This window comes from Lissotriton helveticus, chromosome 8 (genome assembly GCF_964261635.1).
Source record: "Lissotriton helveticus chromosome 8, aLisHel1.1, whole genome shotgun sequence".
Taxonomy (NCBI): domain Eukaryota; kingdom Metazoa; phylum Chordata; class Amphibia; order Caudata; family Salamandridae; genus Lissotriton; species Lissotriton helveticus.
In genome coordinates this window covers 1,655,589,907-1,655,608,209 of record NC_136069.1, presented here as the reverse complement: position 1 = coordinate 1,655,608,209, position 18,303 = coordinate 1,655,589,907, and the positions used below count along the sequence as shown (strand labels likewise).

General features: G+C 47.1%; 1 protein-coding gene across 1 annotated transcript in view; it reads right to left on the bottom strand.

Moving 5' to 3' along the window:
- The window catches only part of DCHS1 (dachsous cadherin-related 1), a 277,728-nt gene extending 259,713 nt beyond the window's left edge, over positions 1-18,015 (bottom strand). Inside the window, exon 1 of the mRNA XM_078658722.1 lies at positions 16,198-18,015. Coding sequence (XP_078514848.1) covers positions 16,198-17,952 — 1,755 coding nt within the window. The 5' untranslated portion in view covers positions 17,953-18,015. The remainder of the gene's footprint in view (positions 1-16,197) is intronic.
- Between the last annotated feature and the right edge of the window lie 288 nt (positions 18,016-18,303).

Sequence of the window (18,303 nt, the reverse complement as noted above, 5' to 3'; positions counted from 1 at the left end):
CATTGTGAATTAAGTTGCAAGGACACCAAGTAGCATAAATTGTGTTGCAATTTGAAGATTGTCTTAGTGTATATTTACTGGGTCAATCTTTGGGGGCTCCGCGCAGGCCCAGACCGTGACCATGGGATGGCACGGTGGGTTCACCCCATTGACGGTGGGTCGGCAAGGGGCATACACCAGGTCCATGTGTCGGTACAATGGATTTCAATCTACTAGAAGCAATGGCCACCACACAATCCTTTCGGATATAGAACCATCAAACACTTGTCTCCCACGTTTTTTTTTAATCGGGTTGGACATGCCTTTTTAGAGTTTTGTCAAAACACTCTCGGTCAGGGGCACAGTTTTACGTTTGTGCTTTAACTTTATTTGAATTTGTTTTGTTGCAGAAATCAGGGGGAAACTGGCTTAAAATGCCCTTGAACTGTCAAGTCTTTAAAATAAAAGTTATGTTCCAAAATCCTCTGAGAAACCTATAGTTTTGTGGGGAACCACAGAGCCAAAAAGAGGCAGGAAAATACCTTGAAAACTTGAAACATAAACACATCATGAGATCTGCTCTTGGTTAGAAAAATGAGGTTGGAAAAATGAGCTGTCGGTTATTTCAGGAAATCCACTTTCTAAAGTGATCTCTGGCAGAAGCATATTAAAAATAACACAAGTGTAGCGCAGCGGAACCGGCCCTCAAGGCCACTGGCAAAAATCTTTTAGTGTAATCCCGTTTGATGCTATGGGGTTGATTAGTATGGCGGGCGGATTGCCTCCGCCGGCCCGGCATTGGCGATCCACCCGCCATCCCAACCCGATTTACCCCCGCCATATTATAATGGCGGGGGTATCGCGGCGAATGCAAAGTGCGTCCGCTGCTGTTCTGCTGGTCAGCAATCATTCCGATTGCCGGCTGGGCAGAATTGGGCCTCAATATGGTGGCGGTGCCTAGCATGCACCGCCATCCATAATAGGATGGGTGGGAATCAAGGCCTTTCCATGGTGGAAATACTGCCATGGAAAGGCTGCTGGGGATTCACTTTGGGGGCCCGTTGTGGGTTGGGGCAGGGGGCTGCACTTGGGGGGTACATATGGGACCCCCTACATTGCCATGCACAAGGTGTCAGGCACCGCACGGTGCCTGCCATGTTGTGCATGGCAATGCACAACATGCCATTTCACAATTGCGGTGGGTACAGCAGCTCCCGCCACAATGTGAGAAATGCGACGGCCAGGGTGGCGGTCGCATCCTAGTTAGCGGTGTGGGACCGCCGCACGTCTGGCGGCCGGTCCCAGCACTGCGAGTGTGGCGGGCGGACTAAGGTCCGCCTGCCATCCTAATGACCCCCTTTGTTTCGAACCCAAAAAAAGCTTACCGGTGAAGATACATAGGCCCGCCCCAGGTATGATAATTCCCAGCCACTCTTATGATCTCAGTCAGGGAAGAAACCCACTGCAGTAATGGGAAAACATGTGAAATGAAGAGCTGTAGCCAGGACCAGGAGTCTCTGTGCAGTTTGTTAACTCTGTTAGGAAATACAGAGCTTGGATGTGCAGATTCATGCATCTGCTGGGTACCGCAGTGATCTCTGGCCTTGAAAATAACGCAGCTCAGGTTCATCGTATGCACTGGTAGCTCACTGGCCAATTGGATAAATCAACCAATCAGGATTTATAAAGCACGGCTAACAGCCTATAGGGAATCCAGACTCTTGCAGGTCCCGGGGGCTCATTTGAACAGCCAGGCCTTGAGGGCCATTCGGAACTCCGGAAGTGAGGTGATGACCCGGAGGTGTGTGGGGAGGCTGTTTCAGGTCTCTGCTGTGATGTGGGAGAAGATGCGCTCTCCACTTCTGCTTCAGTAGATGTGGGGAGTGTGGGCAACTGAAAGGGAGGCGGAGCATAGGCTTCTCGACGGTTGGTGGAAGTTCAGGTGGAGGTTAATGTGGGCGGGTCCTTGGTTGTGCAGAGCCTTGCACGGGTCAGCAGATTGAATTGGCATCCCAGGACCAGGTAAAAATTAGTATTTTCTACAAAATGAGAGTTCCTTGTGCAAAATTAGACGGCGAGTTTGCCCCGTCCAAATCTGAGCTACCCTCTTCCACTTCTCGGTAAAGCTGTTCTGGAAGGTTGCAGTATTTTCCGTTTCCCACCATTATAAGTCCGAGCATTACTAAATAAAAGTAATTTTAATCACTGCATGCCTCACCATCTGAAGGGGAGGGTGAACCACAGTGGGCGCTTGTGACCAGGGGTCATGCAAATATTTTGTTTGGAACTTTTGCAAATGTCAAGTCAATGTAAAACTTGGCAACTTCGCGAAGGCTGGCAGGATTTTTCCTTTGGCACATTTGCATGAAATTATGGCATTAGCAACAAATATGTCATGTGTATCCTTGTTCAACACTGACAAAGTGGCCTTGCACCATACAGACATTACAGAAACAGTGTTCCTCTCCTGCACAATTGTACCAGGAAATGCTCTGCAAAAGCTAATTTTGCAGAGAAAATCTCTGTAAACATTTGCCATTGTCCACATGAAGTCACACAAATAGTAATTTTACAAAGAAAAATTCAGCCTAGTTTTCAGGCTTGACTGGATTTATTTGGAGAGAAAAGGATCTTGCAATGTGGTGATCTTACCATGCATTGAAACTACGCATGGGCGAAAGTACGGCTAAACAGGAAACTCTGCAAACTTGGTGGCAGAAATGAGGAGTAAAAAAAACCCAGTACTATTCAAAAACTTGGCACATCCCTAGTGACCATCACGCAGGGGGTGTGCCACGCCTTGGAAGATTTGGGGGTCCAGCTTTGGGAGAGAGTTCCTTGTGTGCGGAAACCTTGTAAACCCAGATCTGTGACTGGGGGTGAATGTTTTGCCATTGTGCAACATTCCGTCCATCATCTTGTGTGTTTTGCTGTTCACCCTATGTGGGAAGGGTATGCCTAGACGTGGGTCCCGTACTCACTACGGCACTGGAGTCAAGCTATCCTGGCTGAAGACGGCTGATAGCCAGAAACCGGTCCTCGGAAGCTTGATTCCGGTCCAGGGAAGACATGGCTTGGCAGTTCGGTCTGGACTGTTCCCATGAGGCACAGGGTCAAGGCTGATTTGCATATGGCCATGTCTGAACTGAGGTGGCTTGGTGAGCAAAATAACGGTGGATTAAACCCAGATCTGTGACTGGGGGTGAATGTTTAGCCATTGTGCAACATTCCGTCCATCATCTTGTGTGTTTTGCTGTTCAACCTTGTAGAAGGCACAGAGAGTATATGAGCGCTGTGTTTACATTACATTAAATGCAGCACTCCAGGGGCATAAGATGCATATGTTCCAATAACCTTTCTGCCCTTGAGTTCCCTCTTCCACGGCCATGCACAGGGGCAACAGGCTAGTGTAGCACAGGCCTTTTCCCAGCTGTGTCTATGGGGAAAACGCGTTAGCACATATGGGCCAATGTCCTAAAATCATCTCAGCTATCATACTGGGTCCTGAGTTACCGCACTGCCCCCAGAATATTCCATATTTTTTCCATCATTGTCCCGCACTTTGCTGCCAGGCATGCCAAATGGGGAGCATAAGAAACGGGCTTATTATTTGTGGTGGGTGACTGCCCACCGTAGGAATAAGAACACTCCTTGTTAGGGTGAGACCTCAAAGTCGCTGAATTAACCTGAGCTCCGCCCCCTGATAGCGGTCGCACAGAAGAGACCGGCCTAATGTAGGGCAATGTGTGCAGTATTCAGGAGGCACCACAACAGCAATAAAGTCAAAACACCAAGCAATAAAACTCCCAACCCAAATCACAAAAACATAGACAAATCCAATACCTAAAATGACAACAAAATGACCAAATCTAATAAGAGGAACCAGAGGTATGGATTTTTAAGTTTTAAGTTCAAATAGTGCCAAAAAGCACAAAGCACCAATGATAGCTTGGAAGACTATGGAAGTAGTAGGCCGGGACCTAGTCTGTAGCTGCTACAGCTGAAAATTATAGATTCAAATGTTCAGTCTATACTTTCCCTATGTGCCAGCAACAGACTGACCAGTAACAATGCCATTTTGGGCCCAGGCACTGGGGAAAATGACATTTCAAGAGCCATGAATCTTCCGCTCTTAAATATTATGCGCCCTACCTTGCGGGCAGCAAGGTGCGCTTATGGATGACTTATTTAATATTTAAAATCAGGTTTTCCTACCTCTCAAAAGGGTGATTTCGACAGGTCTGTGCAGCTGCGTTCAGGCTGCGGTCAGGCTACACAAGGTAGGCCTGAAGAATAAACAACGTTTACCCCAAAACGTTCTCCCCGCAGGGAATCACAACGAGGTTGTTAGAACGACCGTGTTGTTGTTGAACGCCGCACAAGATGGCGGCTTAGCACCGGAGCTCCGCAAGTCGAGCACCGGAGCCGGCGACTTTCTCCGCTCCCACCGGTCCTTGGTGAGCGCAAATGATATTTTTGTGCGTCGGAACGTGAGCTGAACAAGGAGAACCGAGCAGCATTTCTCTACTCCGACGGAATGCATATCTTCCGTAAGTGACGCTCTTCAGCTCCCCGGCGGCCGCCATTTTGAAACTACGCATGGGCGAAAGTACGGCTAAACAGGAAACTCTGCAAACTTGGTGGCAGAAATGAGGAGTAAAAAAAACCCAGTACTATTCAAAAACTTGGCACATCCCTAGTGACCATCACGCAGGGGGTGTGCCACGCCTTGGAAGATTTGGGGGTCCAGCTTTGGGAGAGAGTTCCTTGTGTGCGGAAACCTTGTAAACCCAGATCTGTGACTGGGGGTGAATGTTTTGCCATTGTGCAACATTCCGTCCATCATCTTGTGTGTTTTGCTGTTCACCCTATGTGGGAAGGGTATGCCTAGACGTGGGTCCCGTACTCACTACGGCACTGGAGTCAAGCTATCCTGGCTGATGACGGCTGATAGCCAGAAACCGGTCCTCGGAAGCTTGATTCCGGTCCAGGGAAGACATGGCTTGGCAGTTCGGTCTGGACTGTTCCCATGAGGCACAGGGTCAAGGCTGATTTGCATATGGCCATGTCTGAACTGAGGTGGCTTGGTGAGCAAAATAACGGTGGATTAAACCCAGATCTGTGACTGGGGGTGAATGTTTAGCCATTGTGCAACATTCCGTCCATCATCTTGTGTGTTTTGCTGTTCAACCTTGTAGAAGGCACAGAGAGTATATGAGCGCTGTGTTTACATTACATTAAATGCAGCACTCCAGGGGCATAAGATGCATATGTTCCAATAACCTTTCTGCCCTTGAGTTCCCTCTTCCACGGCCATGCACAGGGGCAACAGGCTAGTGTAGCACAGGCCTTTTCCCAGCTGTGTCTATGGGGAAAACGCGTTAGCACATATGGGCCAATGTCCTAAAATCATCTCAGCTATCATACTGGGTCCTGAGTTACCGCACTGCCCCCAGAATATTCCATATTTTTTCCATCATTGTCCCGCACTTTGCTGCCAGGCATGCCAAATGGGGAGCATAAGAAACGGGCTTATTATTTGTGGTGGGTGACTGCCCACCGTAGGAATAAGAACACTCCTTGTTAGGGTGAAACCTCAAAGTCGCTGAATTAACCTGAGCTCCGCCCCCTGATAGCGGTCGCACAGAAGAGACCGGCCTAATGTAGGGCAATGTGTGCAGTATTCAGGAGGCACCACAACAGCAATAAACTCAAAACACCAAGCAATAAAACTCCCAACCCAAATCACAAAAACATAGACAAATCCAATACATAAAATGACAACAAAATGACAAAATCTAATAAGAGGAACCAGAGGTATGGATTTTTAAGTTTTAAGTTCAAATAGTGCCAAAAAGCACAAAGCACCAATGATAGCTTGGAAGACTATGGAAGTAGTAGGCCGGGACCTAGTCTGTAGCTGCTACAGCTGAAAATTATAGATTCAAATGTTCAGTCTATACTTTCCCTATGTGCCAGCAACAGACTGACCAGTAACAATGCCATTTTGGGCCCAGGCACTGGGGAAAATGACATTTCAACAGCCATAAATCTTCCGCTCTTAAATATTATGCGCCCTACCTTGCGGGCAGCAAGGTGCGCTTATGGATGACTTATTTAATATTTAAAATCAGGTTTTCTACCTCTCAAAAGGGTGATTTCGACAGGTCTGTGCAGCTGCGTTCAGGCTGCGGTCAGGCTACACAAGGTAGGCCTGAAGAATAAACAACGTTTACCCCAAAACTTTCTCCCCGCAGGGAATCACAACGAGGTTGTTAGAACGACCGCGTTGTGATTCCGCATACCATTACTCCACAAGTCGGAACAACAACTTGCGGAGGGAGGGGGGAAGGAGGGGAGGTATTGGATTTAAAATCCAACACCTTCCCTAGTGTCCGCACAGGCTGGAGTTGGAATAGTAAATTATACCATTCCAACATCCAACGCCCTCCCCTCCGCAAGTCGTTGTTCCGACTTGCAGAGTAATGGTATGCATAATCACAACGCGGTCGTTGTAACATCTGCGTTGTGATTCCCTGCGGGGAGAAAGACTGCAGGGTAAACGTACATATTCGGCCTGAAGCCATGTTTTCACTGCCGCTGTAGTGGACGACACAAAGGCGCAGCAGTCCAGGGGATATTTAACTTACCATGCCAGGGGCGTACATCTGCCCCATATACTATGGCCTTAGAGGAAAGAAATTGTGCAAATCAGATTTAAGCCACTTTTGATATGTTTAAAGGGGTGCACAGGCACTTTACTCCAGTTTAGCAGGGGTAAAGGGCACAGAGTTCTAAATCCTGCAAAAACAGAGGCCAGAAAAGGCGAGAATCTGGGGTAACCATGCAGAAAAGGCAGATTTCATCCAGGGAGCCACCCTTGAGAGTCACAGTGTGGACACATATGGAGATGTTGGCATGGAAGCTGCCAGCCTTTGTTTACTGCTGCCAGGGGCAACAGTGGCATCTGCTTAAATACTCAGGGGGCGATGGTGTAGGAACTCACCCCCCTACATGCATGGCCAAGAATGGGGGTCCCCACAAAAGAGTCTCAATGCCCCAAAGATAAGTGTGAAATATCACCCACAGGAAGCGAGGGCCTGTTTTACATACCAATGGCATCACAGCTTTCTATTGAGCGTGATGACATCAGCAGCGGACTGTGCCATGGCAGAGGGGGGTTTGTGGGGAACTATATGGGGCTAATCTGAAAGGAGGGGGCAGGCATCACAAATGAACAAATATTTACGAAAGAAGACCTAGGAATTGGGGGAGAGAGGGGGTGTAAGTATTTTTTGTTCCCCACAAAATGTTTATGAATTTTGCATTTTCGAATTGCCCACAGTTTGCAAAGACTGCAGGTTTTCCTATGCGCTTTTGAAGTTGTTTCTCTGCAAAGTGTGAAAATACAACTCACAGAGTGGGATCTGTGCTAGTGTCATATTTCTGAAATAAATCTAAACTGGAAAATGGGTGCAGATTTTTCTCTGCAAATGTGAGTTATGCAGAGCTTTTCTATGCACAGTGGCGCTGTACAGGAGGAAAACACAGAGGCCTTCTTTCTACGTATGCCAGGTGCAGTAACTGCCTAATCACAATTTGTGATAACACAGGGTAATAATGCATCTGCCATCACCAAGCCATTTGGAGTTTTGGAACCAAAGCAAAATGATAAAGCACCATTTATTTTTATTAACCCTGCGCCAAGCTGCACAAGTCACAGACGCAGACTCCTTTCCTGCACAATTTGCACTAGATTTTATTTGGAAAAATAATATTGCGCGGGGTGTTTTTCAGCAGATGTTCCAAAATAAACATCTTTGCAAATGAAAGCAAAGCTGCATTTCTCTGCAGACCTTCCTGAAAATATAAAACAAGCCATAGCCTCTTCCAGACCCCGCATGACTCCCTGAAATGTGTCTTCCTGGTTTAAGTGTGTTTATTTATTTATTTATAAAGTTGATGTGCCCCATTCCAGCAGTACTTTTGACCATCAGAGGGGCACTGGACAACAGTGGGGTCAGTACTGCCTGCCCTTCGAAGGCTGGAAGGGCTGCAGCGGAGTCAGTCTGGCATGCAACTGAGGCTTCCACAGCTCTACCAGTCAGGCAGATAGAAAGTGTCTGCACTTCTCTACTGAGTCCTCATGAATGAATGAATGATTGAGCGCCTCTCAGCACCATCACGCTGCTGTTGAAGTACAGAGCCCAGAGGGGGCTTGTGAGGGTCTTCCTCCTTGAGTTTTCAGGCAGGACCCCCGGGCCCGGTGCACAAAACACACTTGGCACAGACCGAGAAGGTGTGAGGACGAGGATGAGCTGCTGAGCTACAGCAAGAGGGCATTAATCCGTCGATAGTGACCCCGCCACTGGAGCCTGCATTGAACTGGCGGAGAGGACTTGCAATGGCCTCGAGCCCCACTCCTTACCCATTCAGTGATACATTGTGTTTCCATTCTTTCCCGCGCATGTCTAAGTAAGTGTTTTGTGTAGATTTATATTTAAGTCTTCGCTGCAGGGCAGGGGTTTCTGCATATAATTGTGCATAACTCGGTGTAGCGGGCTGCCCGTCTGTGTGGGTAAGCATGCGGGTGCCTTACACACGGGTGGTAATACGCTACTCCAATGTTAAAATACAGTGTTTCACGTCACATTTAACTAATGCTGTTCCCTTCTACATTTTTGCATCCTCAGATGCACGAATCTCCTAGAAAAAGCTTCCCCCTCCATGTTCCCAAAGCCCCGCGTGAAGCATGGATCTCAACATGAACCTATTGGACGTTCACTCTCTTTTCTGCCTATCGAATGACCTTTGCCCTACCCTCTGGCCCCTGCATGCCTTACTCTCGGAGTGAAGCCTACTCTGCGTGTCTGCCTTACTCCCTATTAACGTAAAGTGCCCACACCTCATTTTATGGACCTCAACCTGTCGTTCTTTGGGACCCATGCATACTCCTGCAACCTACATATCTACCCCCTCTGGCGTTTGACCCCACTGACCACATGTGTGAACTCACACTAAAATCATATTATTTTAATCTACCACAAAGAGTAAATGCACCCCACTACCCTACAACAACCAACCCTACCCAATATCCACTCGACTGACCTCTAATCTTGGCTTCCAGAGTAGTGTGCTGGCAGCAGTAAAGTGCCTTAATGCCTCATCAGGGCACTAAGCGCTATATGAATGGAATTACACTATACTGTAATTACAGTACAGTACAGTACAATAGTGTCCCCAAAGTGCACTCAGCCAACCATTGCACTAGCTGCTGATTAGCTCATAGTGCTTTCAAAGCACTAGCACTTGCACAAGTCCATGGTGAAACCAGACACACACCTCCCAGTGCACTATTGCAAGGTGAACCCAAGTACATTAACCCCTTCGCTGCGGCGGCTATTCCTAAGGGGGAGGCGGGGCCGCGCAGCGGTCCCGTGCTCGTGACGGAACCGCTCCGTCACGGCCCGCGGGCGAGCTGTGCTTATGACGGAACGGTTCCGTCACGGCCCTGCCCGCCTAATAGAACCTTCAGCGCAGGCGCGGAATTCGCGCCGCGCAGGTGCGGCGAGCGGGCCGTGACGGAACCGTTCCGTCACCAGCACAGCCCACCCGAGGCTTGTGACGGAACGGTTCCGTCACGAGCATGGGAGGGGTTAAAGCACACCGAGCCTTCTGTTAGTCCATGGGTATCTAGGCACCTTCCCTCCTGACTCCGCCCACGCTCACTCACTGACACAAAAGACGGCATGAATCTCCTCGGAGGGTGAAAGGAGGAGCGGGAGAGGCCTCTCGGCGAGAGAGCCCGGCGGCATTCCCAGGGCCTCGGGACCGTCTCTTGGTGACAAGAGAGCAGGGCAGCCAGGAAACAGAGGGGCGATGAATAAAGGGGGCCGGGAGGCGGAAATGGAGAGCAAGGCATGATGGGAAGGCCACCCCTGGCACCAGTGCAGAGAGAGGGGGCAACAGGCAGAGGGGCACCGAGAAAAGAGCAATGTAAAGAGGCAATGTAAGATAGCAGGAGGCGGGGGAGAGAGAGAGCAGAAGAGAGAAGATGGATTGAGAGAGGGGGGATGTAGAGATGGAGAGAGAGAGGGAGGGAGCTAGTGAGAGATTGGTATTTTATTTTTTATTTTATTTTTTTATGTGGTTCTACTTTTATTATGTTTAATTTTGTTTTCATAAATCAATTTGCTGAAAGGCAACTGCTAACTATAGGCATACAATCTTTATACTAGAAGTACAATTCTTCCAAGCAGGGGATAAACTTCCCAAAAATAAGTAAACGACGGAGAAGGGGATTTTGGAACCAAAAAATAAGTTAATTTGAGACCAAATGTTTTTTCCAGAAATTGTACGCATGTGGACATGCAAAAGGAAAATGAATTAAATCAGCGGATGTGGAGGAACAAGTCCAACAGGATTTGGGAACATCAATGTCTTTTATTTAGGGCAACCGGACAGAACAGAAATCTATTATAAACGAAAAAGACTGTTTGTGTAGTATTTGCTGCTCTAGAGGACTTCCGGATTTTAGTCCATATTTTGTTCTGCAGGAGAATCGGCCAATCCACCTCTAAATCCCTTTCCCAAGATAATTTTACCTTCTCGTGTAAATAGTAGAAGCTCGAGGACAAGTGCGAAGGAGAATGTGTAAACTGTTGACAGAGTAGGGGGCAGGAGGGCTGTGAGATAAAAATTGGGCATAGGCAATATAAAGGGCCTGTTTCAGAAGAGTATATTTAGACTGGAAAGAGGGAGATAGGTCAAAAAGCTGACTAGCCTGTGAGAAGGGTATGGCTTTATCCTTAAGAAAAAGTTGGTGTACCCAGATAAAGCCCTTGTGTCTCTAAGATTTCCAAAAAAAGGGTTTTCCGCAAATCAGTACAAACGTATTATGCCATATTGTGGAATTGAGAAAAGAGTCTGAATCTGTAGGAGACATCGATGGACTAGATTCTAAAATGTTGCATGTATGTTTAAGGATAGGATTGTGGTTTGCGGGTGAAAGATAAACATTCTTGAAATGAAAAAGGATATAAATAAGAATGTTCAAGGTCCCACCCACAAGGACAATCCAAAGAGAGTTTTCATAAATCAAATAAAACTTGAACTTAAAATAAAGAAAACGAGGCAGATCATGGGATACAGTACCCCCTGACGTAAATGCTCTTTAAGAAGTTCATTGCATTCAGAGGGGACTTTCAAGAAACATAACATAAGACACTGTAAAGCTGTCATGAATCTGTGTCTTCAATCTCTGAACCCATCTTTAACCCTTTGGCTTCCTCCATGCATGCTGCTTGGAAAGACACGCGATCATTCGGCTATGAATAGACCGGTATTGATGACACGCACCCTAGTGTGCATTCCAAACTTTACTCTAGTGTTTACTTTTAGACTTCTATATGTGGCTACGACATACTCTTGGTGGACAGTACGTCAGCTGTGAAGGTGTTATACTAGTATGGAAGTGTCCCGAATCATATGAGACCCTGCATTACACATACTTATGTAGGGTGAGGTGTGGATTTTCAGGCACCCAAAGCAGCGCTTAATTTGTATAAAACAATAATAATAGTAAGGCCCTCGTCAGGACGCAACTGCAACTGAAAATTTTGAAAGTTTTGATTTTATTTTTGAAATATGATGGATTTCTATATTGTATGGCTCATATTTGTAATCAGAAACAATAAACATGGTTGGCTGTGAATTCAGAGGCGACTTACAACAGCCTTATAATGTAGGGTAGGGTGTGTTTTATTCCTTACTACGTAGTCATACCATTACCCTTGCCCCTGGTCTATCGCAGAACGCAGAATCTGTAGAGCTAAATAGAACACTCCAGCATACAGCTACGAAAACATTGTTAATCTAAGTGACTTTTAAAAATATGTATAGCTCATATTTCTGCCTAGGAGCAATTAACTATATCACACAAAAACAAAACATGCCGCCATACAATGTTTTTTTTGTTAACGATTGTTCATTTCTGGACAACACTCTTCATTCCATTGTTTGAACAGCAGCGGTCTGCTGGCTCTGACGTCACACCTCAACAGTAATAAGTGATTATAGTTGAGCAGCCGCGTAACTTCTTGTTACAGGTGACTTGGGATGTTACAATGACAATGTAATTAGCGAATTAGGAACCACTTTTGAGGTCTGGCATTACCCTAGACCTTTTGAGATTATATATATATATACATATACACACACACACACACATATATATATATATATATATATATATATATATATATATATATATATATATATATATATATATATATATATACATATATATATATAATTACAGCATGGAGCAGCAGTTCCTTTTACACTTCAGCCATTGGCTAACTTCACTGTGAGCCATGCATTCTGCACTTTTGCAAGGAGCACATCCGATTCCTCACACAAAATAGTTTCGTACAGTGCATGGAACTACTATGCCAATGTGAACGTTTTGAGGACAAAAATAATTGCCTTTAGCCAGTGTTTTTATTTTTTTATAATGGAGAGGGAAAAGCAGCTCCCCCGACAACACAATTTTACAAAATAAATCACAAAACAAGCATTGACAAAGCCAAAAGGCTGCAGCCAATGCAAGACCTATTGGCGTTTGCCAGTGCTTGTTATACGATGATTGCAGGCTCTCATGCATTATGCATTTATAGTTCACACATCACAAGTAACTAGTCCTGAAAACTAAAACAAAAGTGCCCTAACAACATGGAGCACAGGATGGGAATAAATGTTGTAAAACGAAAAATGACTAAAGTGAACATAACTTTCGTAGGTACCATTGAGTTGAGTAACAATAAACATCTGTTATTCAGCGCCAAGATGCTTACGGGTGAACGTGCACTTTACAAATACACATGTTATGTTATGTTAGGTCCAAAATGTTCTATCGAAAAATTCCCTTTTGACATCCATCTGTAGCACCAATATATTGATCCAGGGACAACAGGTGAACTTGTCTCGAAACCTAAATTTAATTTCTGGCTATGGAGACAGAGGTTAGACCTGAAATGCACTAGGCATGTCTTAACCAAAAACATTGCACCAAATTATTTCACATCTGTACTGTATAATGGGCTTGACCAACTCAATGAGGCTCCTCCCACCATAACATCCCCCATCTGTGGCGCTGGTCCAGCAGCAGCATCTGGAACAACATAAAGGCTGATAGTCTAATGAGCTTCAAATCACATCTCAAGATGGTAGTGACGTGGCTGGAATACACACTCCTCCGGATCTCCAAGTCCACCATTTGATCAGGAAGAGCCGTCGACCAAGAAGACCTTGGCTCCACTCCACGCCATTCAACCTCGCCAGGCCATGAATCAAACTCTACTACGTTCCCCGGTGAGATGACCCATCTCAGGAACAACATTCAGTCACTTGAGAGGCAACGGAGGAAACCCAACTCCCTGTCCGATAAACTCGCGGTATTTGACTGAAAGAAATCCTGAACCAAGACCCACGTGGTCTGCATCTACTCAAGTTGTACAACCTTCTAAGAGTTAGTCAACATTTACAATATGTCTTGGGCACAACCAATTGTTGCATTTCACCTGTGTGTGATCCTAGCTGACCTTCTCTCTGCTCACAACTCTTTTCTGAGGTTGCCGCCTGGCTTATTCCTACAGAAATCCTTGCCAAGATCTGTCGTCATCGTCCTGTTTGAGTGCCTGCCAAGACTGAGCCGCCAAGCCGTCCTATGACTCATTGACACCAATGGAGCCAATGTAATCAAGGCCTCTGTTCCACAAAGGCTGGCCCCCAGCTCCTGGAAGCAGGCAACGGTCACCCTGCCCCAGATGAAAGCTGAAGTGGATCTACTGAATCTGCCGCAAATCTTATTCTTACTGCACAAGTAGGCCAAACGCACAATCTGCCAACACATACCCAGTCTCTCACAGAGAGACACCAGGTTGTGAGATGGAAGACGGCGCGTATCAACGTGCCTCCCTGCTACATACTCAGGGATGTTTATGAGTCTTGCTTGCCCCTAAATACATGGGCACCCAATGAAGAATAAGCTAATTATCCATATCAGGAATCTATATGGTCCTATATGATGATTTGGGCATTCTTCAAGCCTCAATATGTTAAAAGACAAAAATATGCTCTGATGAAGTCCACATGCAGCGGACGAAACGCGTTGGCTGTTCTATGTTATTCCTGTGAGAAATAAAGATTATCCTGGATGCAATATGGAAAAAATGGCTAACTTTCTGTGGAATTTTGATTGTGCGGTGCACTTCACATTTACATGTTGAACATACCCAGCCTCTGCATCCAAAGCACAACCAGCTACCTGGGTTCCGCACCTCCAAGGACAGCAATACCTGGCTATGAAAGAGTTCCACCTGATCCAAGAAGAAGCTGTAGAGATCCCTTTCCTTTTACGCTTGTAAGCGCTCATCGAACAATTAACTATGGTGTCCTGTTAGTTCAGTTGCACCCATATATTGGGGAGTTAATTAACCTGTCTGAAAGGTAGACGCCAGTAAATACAACGGGAAAATGTCATATCCCTCCCGACTGAGTAAGAAGGGATGTTTAGCTGAGCTCCATTTTCCATCCCCAGTTCTTCAAAAGCGGTGCGCCCCTAGTGGGTCATTGAGCCCCATACATTAACCTATAGGAGGCGGGTCCTGATGGGTGTGGTCTCTATGCCAGGGATACCGGGCAGCTCTTTCGATTCAATGGGAAACAAAACAGACAAAATAAGGTTGCCCTCCCAGGCTTAACAAGCTGCCCAGGAGATCCGCGACAACATTCTTGTATCCGCCAGGACCGCCCCAACGCCGCTCCAACTTGGGACAGAGTTAAAGACACACCTCTTTAAAGAACACCACATCACAATGCATTACCAACACGGCTCTGTTCCAGGAACCCCGCTTCCTCTTCAATCACTCCTTGGCTGTAATTTTGTCTTGGACCCTCTAGAGTGCTATCTTTCTGGCTATTTATTTTGGCTATACAAATGCAAGATGTCTAAATACATACATACATACATACATATATATATATATATACACATACATACATGAATTGACTGTTTTGCATTAAGCTATAGAGTCTGGTCCTTCATAAAGGAAGTTGTTCTGTTGAAGGGGGCGAAGCTGGGAAACCTCTTTTTTTGTCCCCTGGCCCAGCCCCCATTCATCAATGTCTATATTGGCGTACATTTGCACACCAAAAATGGACCCCAAACTGTCCTTCAGGCATCATGTAAACAACATGGAAATAAGGATGAATGGTTATAATCCTAGCAAAAACATTATACAATATCTACACACAGCCCGACACATACCTCCTGTTTACATTACTCCAAAGAGAATCATATCCCTAGTTTAAAAAAAATCCTACAAATATGTAAAAACAAAAAAACTAAGTCAAGTCAACTTGAATCCTTCGTAGGTGGTATTCTGGGGACCGATCTACCTCAGTCCATTGGACAGGCCTTTTCGTTGACCTGCTTTAGAAAGGAGCTGAAAACTTGGCTGTTCCCTAGGATGGAAGATTAGATCTCCCTCTATCAACGCTAGGCTGTTAACGTGCTGTTTACCATCTAGGTCGAGCGCCAGGATACCCATAGGGTGACAGTTTATATGCGCTATACAAATATACAATACAATACAATACAATACCCGAGGAGGGCCGAGCGGCTCTTCTTCTTCGCTGGGTGGCCGGGGCTTCTCAGTGCACAGCCCAGCACCGTGGAAGTCCCGGCATCTCTACGGCTGGGACGAAACCTTCTAAGCTCTGGTCTGACAATGGCAGGTTGGACCGACTTTAGACATCTCTAGGTATTGACTGAGGACTAGTACCTGATACCTAAACATTGTACGGAGCGCGAATAAACGAGTGTGTCTCCGTAATCTAAATCCACATCACATGACCCAACCTGGCATAATCTGCCTTGTGGGGAGTAAGGAATGTGCTGTAATTCCTTCCCACTCATGACTCATGGCCAACAGAATAGTCATTCTAATCAGCACCACATGATGTTCTAACAAAGCTTTGCATGACCCTAGTCTGACCTCCCTTGATTCAGATTAGCATGTCTGAGAACCCCAGGGGTAACAAATGGTTGCACAAGAGAGCTGGCCCTACAAGTCTCAAAACAAACGAGCCAGGGCGTTCCGCGTCTACAGTGGATGGCAATATTTGTACAGGGAGGACCAAAGCCTCCATCCTTACCTGGAGGAAGCAGGTCCCGATGGGCGTGTTCTCCTTCAAGGACACATTGTAGAAGTTGCTGCTGAACGTGGGCTCGTTGTCATTCACATCTTGGAGGGCCACCTTGACCACCGCCGTGGAGGAGAGCGCGGGGCTGCCCCCATCGGTGGCCATCACGGTCAGCTTAGGATGCGGGTCCTTCTCATAATCCAGGGGGTTGGTGGTGGTGATGATTCCAGTGGCAGGGTCAATGGTGAACCAATCAGAGTTGGTATCCGAGTTGTGTAGGATGCTGTAGTAGATGTCCCCATTCGGCCCCTGATCTTTGTCCCTTGCAGTCACCTGTAGCACAAAGCTGCCAGGATACACTACCTCGGGGATAGTCTGCTTATAGACCTGCTGGTCAAACAGGGGTGGGTTGTCGTTGACGTCCACAACCTGAAGGACGAAGGAGGACTCTGCCCGCAGCGGAGGGGTTCCAGAGTCAGTGGCCATGACCCTCAGCTCATAGGAGTCCCTCTCTTCCCTGTCCAGGTGCTTGTCCACAATGATCAAGTAGATGATGTTATCTTTAGTGGTCAGAGCAAACTTTCCATCTCCACCTTCCAGAGAGACGTTTACATTGGAGTACTCACCATAGTCTGGGTCAGACACCGAGATACGGGCAACATACTGACCCGGCTGGGCCCCCTCAGAGACCTGAGGAGAACCGTCCTCACTCAGGAAGATGATGGTCATGGTGGGCTGGTTGTCATTGTAATCCCGCACGTGGATCGAGACGAAGGCAGTGGAAACCTCCGGGTGTGTAGCGTTGTCCCTCGCTTGCACCACCAGCTCATGGACCCGACGCATCTCGTAGTCCAGCCCCTTGCTCAGCTTGATCACTCCGGTCTTGGAGTCAATCTCAAAATACTTGTCGGGGTCGCTCTGCCGGCGGTTGATCTCATAGATTATCACCCCGTTTTCACCCTCGTCCGCATCGGAGGCAAACACCTGCAGGATGTTGCTGCCCGGCTTCAAGTTCTCCGAGATGAGCGTGTGGTAACGGCTCTCATTGAAGGCCGGCGCATTATCGTTGATATCCTGGACGACAATATCCAAGGTCATCTGCGTACTCCTGTGAGGAGATCCTCCATCATAGGCCTCCAGCACCAATGAGTAGGAGGAGCGGTTCTCTCGATCCAGCACGCCGCTGACCACGAGGTCCAAGTAGAGTACTCCATTGGAGCCTCTCCTGGTATCCAGCCTGAAGGCCTGGTCAATGTTCCCCTTCTTGATGATGTAGCCCTGCGTGTTCAGCTGCCCACTGTCGGCATCGAAGGCCGGATCCAGTGGGAAGCGGGTCCCAATGGGCGTGTGCTCAGGGATTCGGAACACGCTGTGACTGGTGGGGAACGCTGGGGCGTGGTCGTTGATGTCATTGACGTGTATAGTGACCTCCACAGTCACACCCTCGGTTGTGACGGCGATGAAACTATACTGCTCCCGGCTCTCGCGGTCCAGCACTTTGGCCGTCTTGATGATGCCCGTGTTCTCGTCGATTTCAAGGTCAGTGGTCACTCCACTGCCCTCCTGGGCAGAGATGAAGTACATGTAGGTGTTGGAGCCAGGGGGGAGACCAGCACTGATGTCGCCAATGATTGTACCCGTAGGCTGCCCCTCGTCAATCTGTAGGTCCAGTGTGCCCAGCATGACGTTACACTGCCCACCTAGTAGCCCCCACATGCCCAAGAGCAGCAGTAGGTTCAAGCGGCCGCGACCGCGTAGATGATCCATGGTTTGGTCCAGAAGGTTTGCTTCGTAGTGGGGTAGTCTGTGGTCCTTTCTCAACTTCTTTTACAGAACTTGACTTTCAACCCTGCAAGGAAGAAGAGAAGGTTGTCACAAGTCATGAAGAACAAAAATTCACAGACCCACAAAGACATTAAAAACAATAGTTTCACTAATGCCACCCAAGAAGACTTTCTAAAATAGAAAACAACACATCATTTTTACATCAGGTAAAGTATTTAGCATCAGGTTTATACCTCTAACTGAATCCGTTGACGGCACGTACCGTTGGTACCTGCACCTACGCGGCGCCTTGCACGTACGGCTAGCGCAGTCGATGGAGCAGCGTTACCTTAT